Consider the following 15142-nt stretch of genomic DNA (forward strand, 5'->3'; position numbering starts at 1 on the left):
ACCTCTGGAATGAATTAAGTTCATAACCCAAGGTACCACTGTACCAGCCCTTATAGTTGAAACAAACGTAATAAAGTGGTACCTTGGGTTACATACGCTTCAGGTTACATACGCTTCAGGTTACAGACTCCACCAACCCACAAATAGTACCTTGGGTTAAGAACTTTGCTTCAGGATGAGAACAGAAATCATGCGGCGGCAGCGAGAGGCCCCATTAGCTAAAGTGGTGCTTCAGGTTAAGAACAGTTTCAGGTTAAGAACAGACCTCCAGAATGAATTAAGTACTTAACCTGAGGTACCACTGTATTAACTCTCTCCCTTACAACTGCAAACCACCAGCACATAAATTCAGGAGGGGAGAACCCCTAAAAGTAGGGTCTAAATTGCAGGCTGAGATGAAAGATGAGCCCAGATCTGGAATGGCTGAAGACCACTGCATTAATGAACTGAAACGACAATATCAGAATAGGGAAACCTACACTGCAAGACAACAAGCAACTTTAGAAGAATAGAACCTGTTTTTGTTTACTTTTTCTTGCCCTTTGCAATGGTTGCACAATATTTTCCACCTAAATAATCAGTTTCTATATATCCACTTGGCATTTATAAGAAAAGTTGTCTTCATTTGCCAAAGTCAGAAGAACACAGCCACAGGTGCTGGAATACTTTAACAGGATTATACTAAAGCTAGCTGGATGTACAGAAGGATGTCAGCAGTACAGATGAATGATTACTTTGTCAGAAAAAGGATAGTGCATCTTTAAGACAAACAAAGCCTTGAATAAAATACAAACCCCGATAAAAAGAAAGCGGCATGCCAGATATCTCTGAAGACAGCGCCAATACTGTAAGAGGTGCTTGTACCGTAGCTCTGCACTGTTCCTTCCTGTGTGTTATCTGTGGTACTAGAGCCATCTCCTTCCCTATGTACTTCCAAATGTGCTGCTTTCCTTAATTTCCTTCATCAGAAGAGATTAAAAGTGGAAGGCATCTTGTAAGTGTCATTCGCTGGCACTACAACATGGTCAGCGTTCTTGTAAGCATGCAAAGAGCTTTGAATTCAGCCACTGGCTGGGCTTAACAGACAGTTTGTTATTGTACATGAGAAAAGTTACATTTTCGTCAGCGTCTTCTCTAAGCACAAAAATCATCCCTCTCAGCTACACAACACCAGTCCAGAAAAAACAAAAATATGAGCACATTATGCATTTAACTAATCACTAACAGCTTCCTGCACCCCATTAGTTAGTTCTATTGTGTTGATACCAATAAGAGATACCAATCTGTATTGGGTGCAGATTTTAAAAAAAAATCACAACAGTATTTATAGCAGTGAAATTTCATGAGAAGGTCAAACACAAATAAAAGGAACTTAGCAGAACAAGAATACCCCCACCCCCACCATTTTTTAAATAATGCATAATGTCAGATTTTAAGTTTTTAAATAATGCATAATGTCAGATTTTAAGTCTTTTTCAAAAATACCACATTTTTCGCTCCATAGGACGCACCGGACGATAAGACGCACTTAGTTTTGGGGAGGGGGGAGAGGAAACAAGAAGAAAAAAATTCTGAACCCCAGAAGCCAGAACAGCAAGAGGGATCTGGCTTCTGGGATAGCCTCTTGCTGTTCCGGCTTCGGGGACAGCCTTTGAAGCCTCCGCAGGGCAGCCTTCACCCCGCTGCACTGCAGAGGCTTTGCGCAGCTAATCCCAAGCTAGAACAGCGAGATGGAGTGCTGCGAAGCGCTCCGTCTCCCTGTTCTGGCTTTGGGCTTAGCCGCGCAGCCTGCATTCGCTCCATAAGATGCACACACATTTTCCCTTACTTTTTAGAAGGGAAAAAGTGTGTCCTATAGAGCGAAAAATACGGTAGTTTAGATTCTGAAATAAAAAGTAAGCACATGCATAAAAGGCTCACTATGTTAAAATAAACTGTACCTTCGCCTTCTCCCTCCTGTACTTGGAGGTGGTTTAGGGGTTCTTGTTGAAACAATCTGGCAATGCACAGTTCCAAGGAGCAACATGAGCCATACAGGACCTACTACCTCAGTCAGAGGTATATTATGTGTGGCTTCTACTGTATAGAACAAGACTACTGCAGCAACTTTCAAAGACATGGGGAAAAACAACCAGGGAAAAATTAAATCTGCAACAATAACTCATAATTAAACAAATGATACTGTTAATAAGTCATTTTTGTTAAACTCAGAAATAAATGTGATGAAACCAAAGTATTAAAAAAACCAATACAGGAAATTTAAACATTGAGCAAACTCTCACTGAAATCAATTGATCTTAAAAGCTTGGTTTTTCTATACTGCTCTATTTGAAGAGTTAACATGTTTTCCAATATTGTTGTGACAAAACCTTTTAAATATAAGCAGTATACATCAAGATTACATTACACTGCACTGCATACAAACAACTAAAATGTTTGGCACAAGCTTTCAGATCTGCTGATATCAGAAGACAACTGGAAAACATATTTAAAACCATGGTAACAGTCACAATAAATAGGATTGGGACAGGCATACAATGCAGCACATCTAATACGTGTGCCTCAATTTGTACCTTTAGGCAAGTTAGTACCTTTGAAGGAGCTGAAATAATGTACCAATGTAACTGATTTATTGCAGTGCTGCATTGTGGATAATTAATGATCAAGAGACTGTCAGGAACAGTGCATGCTGACCTGCCACTGGCATCACTGCTGCTTACCTAGATGGAGATGGGGCAAGGTCAGTGCACCAAGAGACCCCAAGCTCACTGTCTAGATAAGTGATGCCCCCCCCCCCCCGCCAAGGGCCACTGCTGGGGGCTGAAACAACTCCCTTATAAAGTTACAACATGATGGCTATATCTTATCACCAGTATCAGAGGCACTATTCCTCTGAATACCTGACAAACATGACTGTGAAGGCTGCTATTGTGCTTATGTCCTGTAGGCAATGTTGGCTGACCATAAGCATGTGATTGGCAACGCTGGACTAAATGGACCTTTGGTCTGATCCAACAGGGCCTTATGTTCTTAACAATTTTAATTTAAATATTGCTGTATAGGTATTACCACACTTAATAAAAAATAAATAGCCGTGGGTAGAATAATACTATCTGCTATCATATTTTAAACAGGTGGTGAGGAAACTGTCAGTATAGAATACATTTTAATATAGTTTTCTAGTGATATGAAATCACTGTCTAAGCTCAAGAATAAACACTGTGTGTTCTTTAAACTAAACTGTTTCTGTTTCCCTTTGTTAATTTCATTATGTTTCTGTGGAGTGCCAAAATGATATCCTTCTCTCAATTTCGTTTTTTATTCTTACACTGTGAAGTCCTTTTCTTAGAAGTTAACATTTTTGGGAATTGCTGTAATTTAGTTTCATCCTTATAGCAGCTTCTAACTTTTGAGGTAACTTGAGTTTAAAAAATATAAATGGAAATGCATCATTAGAACTCTGAAATATAAGATTTGGTCCATTTAGTGATCAATGCATTTAAAAAAAACTAATAATGTCATCCAGTTATACCTTGAAGAAGATAAAGGACAAGGAGCCAGAAGAAAATAACCTTTGATGTCACTTGCAGCCACCACCTGAAGAAGAATGGGAAGAAAACAACTCTGACAATCCCCTTTCTAGTCAGAGATGTCCAGGGACTTTCTGGTTTAGCTTTAGCAAATGCAGAGCCTAAACAGAAGACAAACAAATCACTTAGGTTGCATAGCAATATAGACAATTTACAATTACCATTTGACTAAGATAAAATCCTAAGACTTTGTGTGAGATATATATGCCATATTTACATGGAACATATTCCTGTGTGTGAAGCTGAACTTCTAAAGCTGTGTACTTTCAGCAAAATAAGTAGTAGTACTTCATAAACAACTGTAAATATATTTTGTCCTATATGAAACATGTGTCTGGTACAGGAAATCATATGCGGGAACTGTCTCTAAGCTGGGAACAGAAGTGCAGACTGCCATAGCATGACACATGGGAAATACCCAATAGAATACTGAGTAATTCATCTTTCTACCATGTAAAACATATAATTATAGTGTGATGCTATGCATGTTTAGAAGCAAGACTTATTGTGCTCAATGGAGCTTTCTTACAGGAAGATACATACAGGACTGCAGCCTTATTCAGTGCAAAAATTCCGGTGAAAAGCCCAAGTTTTCTTCCCCTTTGTGTTTTGGAATCCAAAATTCCAACATATGGGTGGTGCATACTTGTAGAACAGAGGACTACAGTAGTAGATGCAAATGGAAATAGAAAAGGGGGAATTTATTTCACTGAATAACATGCCAAAGGGATAAGCCTGATGCTGACAGTGGATAATAACAGACCACACATACCTGCCACTATTCCTGGTTCTTTTGCAAGAGCTACATACATTTCTACACATATTTCTACAAAGAAAAAGAAAAACAGGACCCAGTCTTTCTTCTACAGCAGGGTTGGGAAACCTGTGGGCCTCCAGATGTTGCCAGATTACAACTCTCAGAATCCCTGACCATTGGCCATGCTGGCTGGTGCTGATGGGAGACAGAATGCAACAACATCTCGAGGGCCACAGCTTCCGCATCCCTGTTCTACAGGAACAGAATAACAGAATTAAACTAAGCCGTGGATTTAGATCTCTCAAAGTCAGTACTGGATCAGGAACAGCAAAGATAAAAATTCTCTTTCCTATAAATTACAGGGGACTCAGGACTGATCATCTGGTATGGAAATACTGGGTCAAGTATGCCAGGGGTAGCCAATGCGGTGCTCTCCAGTGGTTGTTGAACTACAGCTCCCAGCATCCTCTGTAATTGACTGCACTGGCTGAGGCCAATGGGAGTTGTAGTCCCACAGCATTTAGAAGGCACCACATTGGCTCCCCCAATGTATGCCATTGGTTTCTTTTGATTTGCAGCGTGGGAAAATGATAGGAAACTAGCACTTGGGTGGCACTTTTTGAGATTAGTCACAATCACATGCTAGAGGCATTCAGTGCTCCTGAAATCACAATTATTAAATGTCTTGTGATGAGGGAGACTCCCTCTAACCTCATCTTGTGATCATACTACAAACAGGCGATGTCAAGTCATGAAAGTGCGTTATCCAACAGCTATGTGAAATTTTGCTACCTTTATTGGAGTTACTTCCTGCAACCTGAATTTCACTGCTCTGAAGAGGGAAACTACTTGGAAGTTAATGTATCTAACACGGTATGTTGTGTACAAGCAAGTTCAGAACTGCAGCAAAATTTAACTGCAGGCTATTACTTCCAAGTTCACCTTGCAAATCCAGCCTACCCTTGATCTAAAAATAAATAAATCTGAGAACACACATTTGAACAGCATTCTGGTTTCTTTTAATCAATTACACATGAATCTGTCCAAAGAGTTTTTACATTGCAACTGCCCAACCTGCAATAAGCTGCACACTGATGGGGGTATAACTAGGCTAGGAAATACGCAAACACCATATGTATTCCCCTTTAAAAAAAGATGTCTCCCAATGCACTCTACCATGTAAAACAATAAAATAAATAAATAAATTGACATATTGATCAATACTGCATTCCATATTTAAGAGATCCATTCCTACCTCTTACAAGATCAACATCTATGAGATCTGGCTTTACATGCCCAGTTTTCTTTGGCTTGTTTCTCAAACCCTGTAATATGCAAATAATATTGGATTATTATTATTATTACAATTAAAGAAAAAAACACTTTTCATATGAGCAGGGGCCAGTAACTGTGGTGAACTTAAAGTTATCAGGTTTTCATCTCCTGAGCTCTGCACTATTTCCTATTTGAAATCTACTTTTAAGAAAGATACCAATTTGCCATGTATCTCTACTAATGAAAAATATTTTTTCTTTAAAAATACAAGTATATTGCTGATGCAAATACAAAGGTATAATGAAAATTACTGTCCTTTTTATTATATTTCCCAGTACACCTAAAGGAGTTAATTAAGTTCAATTACGCAGCCACATACGAACACACACATGCTTGCCAGAGTTAGTAAATACTTACTTTGACATCTATTTCATTTTGCCTTTAATTTTCAAAGAAACAGATCCACTAGACTTTGAAATTCAAATTGTGGTACAAGAATAGATGTAAACTTATTACAGGCCTCTTCCTAAGTGTTTGAAGTTTGTCTTTCTGAGAGACAAAACGTACATCATGAAGCTTCCAAGCTAAAACTTGTGTAAATTTACAGATTAAGAGAAAACTAAAAAAATCAAAAAAAAATCAGAACACACCACAGTATTAAGTATTTGTTTCTAAAGTAAGGATCTAAAACAAGTTTCTAAAGTAACTTGTCACTTTGGAGAAAAATATTAGAACATCCAATATACTGAGGACAAAACTTATCTAGCTACTATTGATCCTGCTTTAGAGAGATTTCTATTTGCATCTCTGTCAACTTATCTGCTAGTCCTTGAAAGCATGGCAAAACCTGGTATCAGATCACACTGACCCTTCTGAACTATTCAGTAGCCCCCCTGGCCCATCTCAAACTCTACAATTGCTTATAGCACACATGGACAACTTTTCAGTAGCAGCCTTTCAACATCCTCTTTACTGACAGGTTCTGTCCTACACTGACATTCTCCAGAGCTGGTGCTAGATACAGGGCTCTGTATATCACTTTATCCATCTCATAATCTTCAGCTGCACCCTGAATCACATGCAACAGGAGAGACCACTTATTTTAATCCTGTTCATACTCTGCTAGAAGCTGTTAAGTATCATATGCATTTTCCTCTTATGGAAAACACACACTGGAATTTAGCTTAAATGCTAAATATTAATTAATGAGCTTAAATACATAAGAGATGATAGATAGATAGATCCCTGAACGATGTCACTGACTCAGTAGCCACAATATGACCAAATTCCAACATACAGATGCATCTAAAATGGACAGCTAAGTTCACAATACTCATAGTGGAGGCCTGCAGCCAAAGAACTGGCAAGTATTTTTAAATCAGTATGTGAATCATAGGATTGCCAGATCACAATACCCTAGTGATAATAGAAGTCACAACCAGTAGGATTTGCCTGTCAGGTTCTAGAAGAGCTATCAAACCTATACCCATGGTCCGCAATCCCAAGCTTATCCATTCCCCTCCTGCACTGTTCTAATATGAAGTTTTGATGCAGTCCTTACATAATCCTCGGCTATTTCTTACTGTAGCCTCATGTCTTCCTTTGTTTCCTCACATTGTGTTTTACATTAACACCTACTTTGTCTTGTTTCCTTTCATCTGTCTCTTGGCTGGTGCCCTGGCACTGCACTATGGGACACGGAGAGGACACTATATAGATTTTCCTGACTGGAAGACTGGGTTTTCTTCAGAGCACCATCTCAGTCTCTGTCTCCTCTGCTCGTTTAACAAAGATTTATTCACACTCCTTCCCTTTAGGTTCCTGTTTTTTAGTCTCCAGGTCTTGTAGCTTTCTGGTTTCCTGGGATGTGTTCAGCCTGCCCCACAAAGCTACAAATCAGTGTTCTAAACTCCAATTGTTCTAGGCACATTTTACGACAGGGAATTTCATTAGTGTGAGCAGTTTCTGAGCTCTGGGCGCAGTACTGTGTCTAAGATTTCAGATTAAAACTGCAGAGTGGAAAGAATGGAGGACCTTTCTCTGCCTCCCCACTTCCAGCTACTCTCTGAAGACTGGAATAGTGAAGAATACTGGATAAGAGACCCTCTTAAGCAGGGGTCAGCAAATAAAAACATCTTGAAGGTCCCAGGCCACAGAGAAGTTAGGCTGGCCTCAACCAGAGCCAGGGCTTTCTCGGCTGTGGCTCCGATCTGGTGGAACACTCTGTCACTAGAGACTAGGGCCCTGCGGGACTTGACATCTTTCCGCAGGGCCTGCAAGACAGAGCTGTTCCACCAGGCCTTTGGCCAGGGCACAGCCTGACTCCCTCCCTCGGCAATCTTCACGGAGCTCTGGCCCAATGGTTGCCAGTGGCTTGAATTAATTAATTTTATAATGAATGATTTTAGAGTGTTGTTTATGCTGTACTTTTGTACTGTTTTATTGTTGTTAGCCGCCCTGAGCCCGGCTTCGGCTGGGGAGGGCGGGATATAAATAAAATTTATTATTATTATTATTTTTCAGCTGTGGGCCGGTCCACCGTCCCTCAGACCATGTGGTGGGCCAGACTATATGGGGGGGGTGAACAAATTCCTATGCCCCAAAAATAACCCAGAGATGCATTTTAAATAAAAGGACACATTCTACTCATGCAAAAACAAGCGGATTCCCAGGCCGTTCATGGGCCGGATTGAGAAGGCAATTGGGCCGCATCTGGCCCACAGGCCTTAGGTTACCTACCCCTGCTCTTAAGAATATTAGGGGGGTGGGCAGGGGAAGGACTAGACCATGGGAAAAATGAACATATTTTTGCTGCAGTTCATTAATTTTCAGCTTTGTATTCTTGTTATAAAAAAGCACACCTAGACATTCCGTTGTTGTGCCCATAACCTAGGTTTAAGGTGCCATTTAGCTCCTATCTTTCATATCTCAGTTTCTAACACTGCTACAAACACCTCTAAGAAACTTAACACTAGCCAAACTGGACAACACCCACATCCCAGAGACGGTCACTTAGCACCAACTTTGAAGTGCTTTTTGTACCAGGTGGAATTTTTATCTTTTAGATTTGTGTTTGCTTGGGCATTTTAATCCTTTGTAATTCTGCATTTTGTTTGAACTTCTATTCTATAGAGCCCCTTATGTAGTTGAAGAGCAGGATAGAAATGGTTCACTAAACAAAATTAAAACTTTCTTTTCCCTCACAGAGCTGGGCCTGCAAACACTGACAACATTGTTCCCTGAACAGTTTGGATCTTACAGCATTCCAGGCTATCAGATCAGCTCAACTAATCAATGTCAAAAGCTTCACTGCTGCAACCACAATAGATTATAGATCTGCCAAGAGAATGTAGAGCTCCAGTTAAAAGGAAATTGAGAAGGTAGTTACAGACACGTGGAAGTTGTTTACAATGATAACAGGGCTTCAAGTTAAACATACACCACTTATTAGATAAGGCAAGTTCAAACAATTATCTGTTAAACTTCAGACTAAATGAGACTATAAAAGACAAGATTACTTCTTGTAAAACTATTAAAACATTAACACACACACGCGCGCACACCCAAGCAAGAAGTCTGGCAAACCAAACATAGGTTGACAATAAGAAAGCCAAGAAGGAACTTTATGAGCAACTTCATAGTGATGTAAAAATGAATAACACTGGTAGCAGGGTAGCAAACAAGCTGTACAATGGAGACATTAGACCAAAATAAATAAATGGAGTATTAAAGGAGACAGGAAAACTGCAGAAAATCTTAATGAAGCTGAAGCATACAAACTCATGAGACATTATTTTATGGCAGAACAAAAATATACATGTTAAATACTGTAGTGGTAAGAGGACACAGAATGTATAACAAGCCATCTATGATGGTTGCATTTTGCAAACATAGCAGTCATAATCCAGAAGGGTAGGTTATTTCATCAATCAGAAGCTGAGCAACACATAGGAAGCAGAGAACAGAAATAAACTTATTTATCTGGCATCTGGCAGCAGAGGCATACTGTGGGCCTTTCTAGTTGCTGTGTTTTACCTATGGAAATTCTGTAATAGTTGTTGTGTTATTCAAATAACAGCACAGTTTTCAGGTAACTCGAAACCAAACAATGGTTCAGTGTGAACAAGCAAACATGCAGGTTCTTGGATGGCAGCCAGCTTATCCCACAGTCCTGCTGCTGCTGCCATACCACTCAGAACTCAGCTTTGGTTGGGCTTAACGTTACGTCAAATCCAAATCTTGATAAAAAGTGAGAATCTTCCCCTTCTTTTTCCCCAAAGGAAAACTTGATCCCATACTGCGAGTGATGAACTCATTATGAATCTATGGGATTTAATACTTCAAATCATTCCCAGTTTCAGCTGCTGAGAAACCTTTAGAAGAGTTTCCTGGTCACCCAAATATGGCACAACTCAAAAGAAGAGCAACAGAGTAGCCAAGTTTGCAGATGACCACTATTAAAATCCCAAATTACCACAAGCTTCAAAAGGATATTTCCAAACTGGGTGAATGGACCACATATGAGATCCAACAAAAGCAAAGAACAGAATTAGGTGCATGAGAATTAAAGCCTAATTTCACATATGTGCTGACTACCAACTGACTACCAACAACCCCAGAAACATCCTGGGGCCATAGTGGAAAATTCACTAAATCTGTTACTGCTACTGCAGTAAAAGAAGTTAGTGTTGAGAATGGTTAGGAAAGGGATTGAAAGAGAAAACAAATAACTGATGTGATTAGAGACTTGTGTCCAAAGAACATTTTTAATTAGGAAGTATACAAATCATAATAAAGAACAAAATAAAAACAGCCAATAACCTCATTTTAAAAACTGACAACATGCACAAATGTAGAATTTTGTGCATAGTTCTAGCTGCCTCATGTAAAAATGAGAAGGTACAGACAACTTTATTGCTGCTTCACTGTACTTATTCTATAGGTCCATTCAATTGTTCTCTTTTAATGCTTATCTGTTTTAAACTCACTCTAATGTTTTTATTATACTTTCAGGTGTTATTCTGTAAGCTACATTCTGGCTTAAACAAATGAGCAACTCAAATGATAAGAGGATTGAAGTGTTTCCTCTGTAAAGGAAGACAGAAGTTTAAATCTGGAAAAGGATTATCGAGCAGAACACTTTATACCACTGCTTCTCACAAGGTGTAGCAGGAGAAGATTGCAAGTGTGCCAGGAAGATTCAAGGACAGTCAATATTATATTTTGAGAATGATATCGTATTTTTCGCCCCATAGGGCGCACCGGCCCATAGGGCGCACCTAGTTTTTTGGGGGGGAAATAAAGAAATAAAAATTATTTTCCCCCCAGGCGCGGGGCTGGGGCAGGGGAAGCCCAAGCTTCCCCCGACCCCAGAACAGGCTGCTATCCGCAAGCCTAGGGAGCCCGGCGGGAAGTCGTGCCAGTTTCCCCAGGCTTAAGGAGAGCTGTGCGAAGCCTGGGGCGAGCTCTTCAGCACGCCCCAGGCTTCGGAATGCAGGCAGCTCTGCGCAACCCTTGGGAGACCGGCGCGAAGTCGTGCCGGTGTCCCAAGGGTTGTGCAGAGCTTCCTGAAGCCTGGAGAGCGAGAGGGGTCGGTGCGCACCGACCCCCCTCGCTCTCCAGGCTTCAGCGAAAGCCTGCATTCGCCCCATAGGACGCACACACATTTCCCCTTCATTTTTGGAGGGGGAAAAGTGCGTCCTATAGAGCGAAAAATACAGTACATGTTCCTATGTAGCTGCATTGTTTTATACTTTCTGGATATCCCATAATCATATTAAAATAGCACTGCTAGGCTAAGTTGTTTCTTTTTATTTTCCAATGCATTACTTATCAATTTTTAAAAAATGGTGTGGTGTGAACAAATTTGTATTCTGATAGTGCAGCCCAGAGAAAAAAGTATGAGAACCACCACTATATACATTTATAAAATTATTTGTATTGCCTGCATAAAATTATTCATCCTCTGTCCAATGTTATAAGAGTTTAAAATGATGTATTTAGGACAAACAAAAGTAGCTGTATTCTATGCATTGGATAACACTTACAGAATTCATTGCCAGAAAATGTTGCCATTTACATCAGCAGATATATATATATATATATATATATATATATATATATATAGGCACAAAAACTAAAAATTAAGCCTTCAAGTTCAGGCCATTTGTAATCTTCCTAAGGGCATCTGGTAAGCCAATGACAGAGGCAGAGTGCTTGACCAGATGGACCTTGGCTTGTTCTTACGAGATCTCCAATGAGATCTAAGAGCACATCAGTAGAAATCTCAATGAAATCAATTGGCCCATTCTGAGAAAACCTGGTGTGTTTCTACGCTTCAATACAGTACTTTGTTAGTGAGTCATACTGCCCCTGTAAACAATGAAAGTACTTGCTCATTGCCCCCTGCTTCAATATCCCCTCCCAGCTCTACTACTGTGTGTTCGTTCTTCTGTCAGGAAAAAGAACGGGTGTACATGCAGCAGGCACAGCACTCTGTCAGTCTTATCTCACTCCTCCATCTCTCTTCCTGACAGAGGAGATAACACAGGTAGCATACACAACAACCATATCGCTCAGCTGTGTTTTCCCAGCTGATGAAACACAGCCAGCCTCACAACTGAATGAAATGCATGCAGGTAGGCAGCAGGAGGAAGAACCACCAGGCAAGTGCATTTTCCACCTGGTTACTTGCACCGAGACAACAGTTTCAAGGCGAGATGCGTGTTACAAAGTTATCCATTACTGTCTGTTTGAAAGGACTCTCACTAGTTGCAGAGTTTCGTGGAACAAACCACTGGATTCCCAATAGTTAGCTCATAGCACTTAAGCCAAGAGAAGCTTGATTTTAACCTTTTTCAAGTGCAGCACATTCAGAGCTGGAATCTAATGGTTGTTTTTCATTTCATTTCTGGAAAATGAAAAGGTGCTGTTTCGGATGGTAAAGATATACGAAAATATGGAACCACAATAGATGGCCAGAAGGTATAATATCATATCAGAGGAAGCAGGGGTTTATTATAATCCCAGCATTACAGTTTCTTGTCTCTTTAGATGAGTGGGTGAATCCTTAAATGAACCAAACAACGTAGCCCTATGAATGTCTATTCAGAAATAAGTCCCACTGAGCTTAATGGGACTTAATTCCAGGCTAAAATGTAGGATCACAGCCTAATTGTTTTAAATGGAAAACAGAAGTGAGGATAAAGCATTTAGATGCTTTTGAAGTAGTTACTTATTCATCAGATACTTGAAGGCTTTTGTTAGTCACACTAAGATGCAGAGACACAGTTAATCTACAAAAGCTGTTTTGTTTAACACAAATTTCCATAATCAAGTACTTACCAATTTAATAAACTGTTCAAAACAATGACAGGATGAAAAATGAGGAAAAGTAAACTGGAACTATAAAGGTAACCATGTGATAGTCAGTGATATCTGACCAAAAAGCATGTAAAATATGAAGGGAATTACCTATGATATAGCATAAGGCAGCTTAGTGCAACATAACTAAAAACACCCCAATATTATTTTTAAGCACTGTAACTGGGAGTTCCCCAAGTAAAAGATCTATCCTAGCTGTTTCCTTTAAGGAGGCTCTTCCACATAAAAACTCACATCCATACCAAATAGCATACAGTTTTGAGAGAAAAAGCCTAGCCAAGATTCCATAATCTAAAGATTTCCTAAACCCACAAAATGTCCTCTCCTACCCTAACTCTTGTACCAGTTTTTTCATTTCAGTAGAACTTATTTAAAGTTTAACCCACCCACCACAAAAAACTGCAGATTGGTAAGGATTACCATTACTATCACTACATGATAACAAAAGAATTCACAAATGCTATTAAAATAATTCACAGATAGAACATCCTTTGTCCTGGGGGGGAAAAACAGCACACACCTGTGTCACAATAAAGTCTTATCAAAATAAATTCTGAATTACAATATATCCCTGATTTTCAAACTATATACGTGAGAACTGTGTGCTTTATCGTGCTTTCTCAATGACAATATAAATAACAGAGGACAAGCTTCTCAAAAACTTCCCTGCTGCTTAATGACTTTCCCCTACAATACACATTTGAGGGGGACATTGGACATATTCTTGAGAACACATAGCTGTCATAGGACAAGAACTAGCCCAAAGGCACCTTGCTCACACCCTGCACCAAAAAAAGTGCACCCCAGAATCCTCTGCACAGGAGTTGTGCAGCAAATTAAATGATTTGGAGTGAGCTTGTTAAGTTTGACATTCGGTACCATAAAACAATAAAAATAAATCTAAACTTTACCTTGATTTCTCTTTGTTCTACAGATTTTTCCCATATTTGCTGGTCATATGCCCCAATCTAAACAGGAAAGAGGAAAGTCTACATTAAAATGAGATCATTCACAGTATAATCAGAAACAACACCCGCCCACCCTCACCACACTTAAAGTCTCCAAGAAAGCATGTGAATCCAAGACTACTGCCAGAAGTTTTTCCGCCAGTGGTAGCAGCCAGTGTAGTACTCCAGAACAGGGCATTCCAAAGGCAAGGTAAGGCCAGCTATGGGTCTTCTGGATCCTAAACCATTTCCTGGAGGTGGGACAAGGAAAAAAACAATACAAGCACCCCCACTTTTGGAACTGGACAATAGGAGTCAGCAGGGCTTTAGAAGTTGTGGCTGATCCACTGTTCTGCCCCGGTGCTCCCAGATACTGCTTAGGACTGTCTGACAAATAAAGCTACTTTTCTCTCAGAATCTGCTTTGTGCACTACACGTAGTCTATGTGCCTGACTACTTGCAGGATTTCTTTTAACATCAGTTGCAGACTCACAGTGCTGACAGAAAAGGAACCAAAACAAATTACTTGAGGCTTATATCACTTTCAAGGATGGTTCTCATGTGAAAATACCAAATCGGAATCTACATAAGATATCAACAACTGCTCCATTCGTAGGATACTAGATTTCTGTGAGGCCCTGTACATAGTTTCTGCTACGTGGACAACGCATTTGATCAGTTACTGTTCCTGTCTGTATGCTTAGATAAGGACCATGCCTGGGTGTCAAATATTAGGCAGAGAGGCTCCAAACTTTCAGCTGTAGTAGATTTTATTAGAATAAAAACCAAAAAATCAGGTTGCACTCAGGATGTCAATGGAAATATTAAGAAGCTATTCAGACATAGGCATGGCATTCCAACCACAAACCTTAAGCTCTTACACACACACCAGCAATACATTTGAACCTGATAAAACATGATTTGCATAAACCATAGTTTACCTATGCATACTGTCATGTGTGATTCTTGTTTGTGGGCAAAGTATAGCTTGCCACTAGCCTGGAAAACGGGAGAAATTAATCACTACACATAACGGGAAGACGGGGTGCAAGAGCCTGAGGCCTGTAGTTATAATATTAAACTGTGATCTAGCTTTACACTTGAACAGCCTCAAAGAGAAAAACAACCACAGCTTAGCTTCATTTTATAAAGTGGCTACTGACTTTCAGAAGAAGTTACATGATTTGCAG

General features: G+C 39.8%; 1 protein-coding gene across 4 annotated transcripts in view; it reads right to left on the minus strand.

The window, feature by feature from the left end:
* The window catches only part of PHTF2 (putative homeodomain transcription factor 2), a 66167-nt gene that overhangs the window by 24947 nt on the left and 26078 nt on the right, over positions 1 to 15142 (minus strand). For 3 of the 4 annotated variants that reach the window (XM_053407483.1, XM_053407485.1, XM_053407486.1), the window contains exons 3-7: positions 13917 to 13973; positions 5603 to 5672; positions 3533 to 3691; positions 1941 to 2106; positions 795 to 959 (exon numbers count right to left, since the gene is read on the minus strand). In XM_053407483.1, the coding sequence (XP_053263458.1) occupies positions 795 to 959; positions 1941 to 2106; positions 3533 to 3691; positions 5603 to 5672; positions 13917 to 13973 (617 nt within the window). The remainder of the gene's footprint in view (positions 1 to 794; positions 960 to 1940; positions 2107 to 3532; positions 3692 to 5602; positions 5673 to 13916; positions 13974 to 15142) is intronic. The other variant, XM_053407487.1, reaches the window with a different exon arrangement.

This window comes from Podarcis raffonei, chromosome 10, assembly GCF_027172205.1.
Source record: "Podarcis raffonei isolate rPodRaf1 chromosome 10, rPodRaf1.pri, whole genome shotgun sequence".
Lineage (NCBI taxonomy): Eukaryota > Metazoa > Chordata > Lepidosauria > Squamata > Lacertidae > Podarcis > Podarcis raffonei.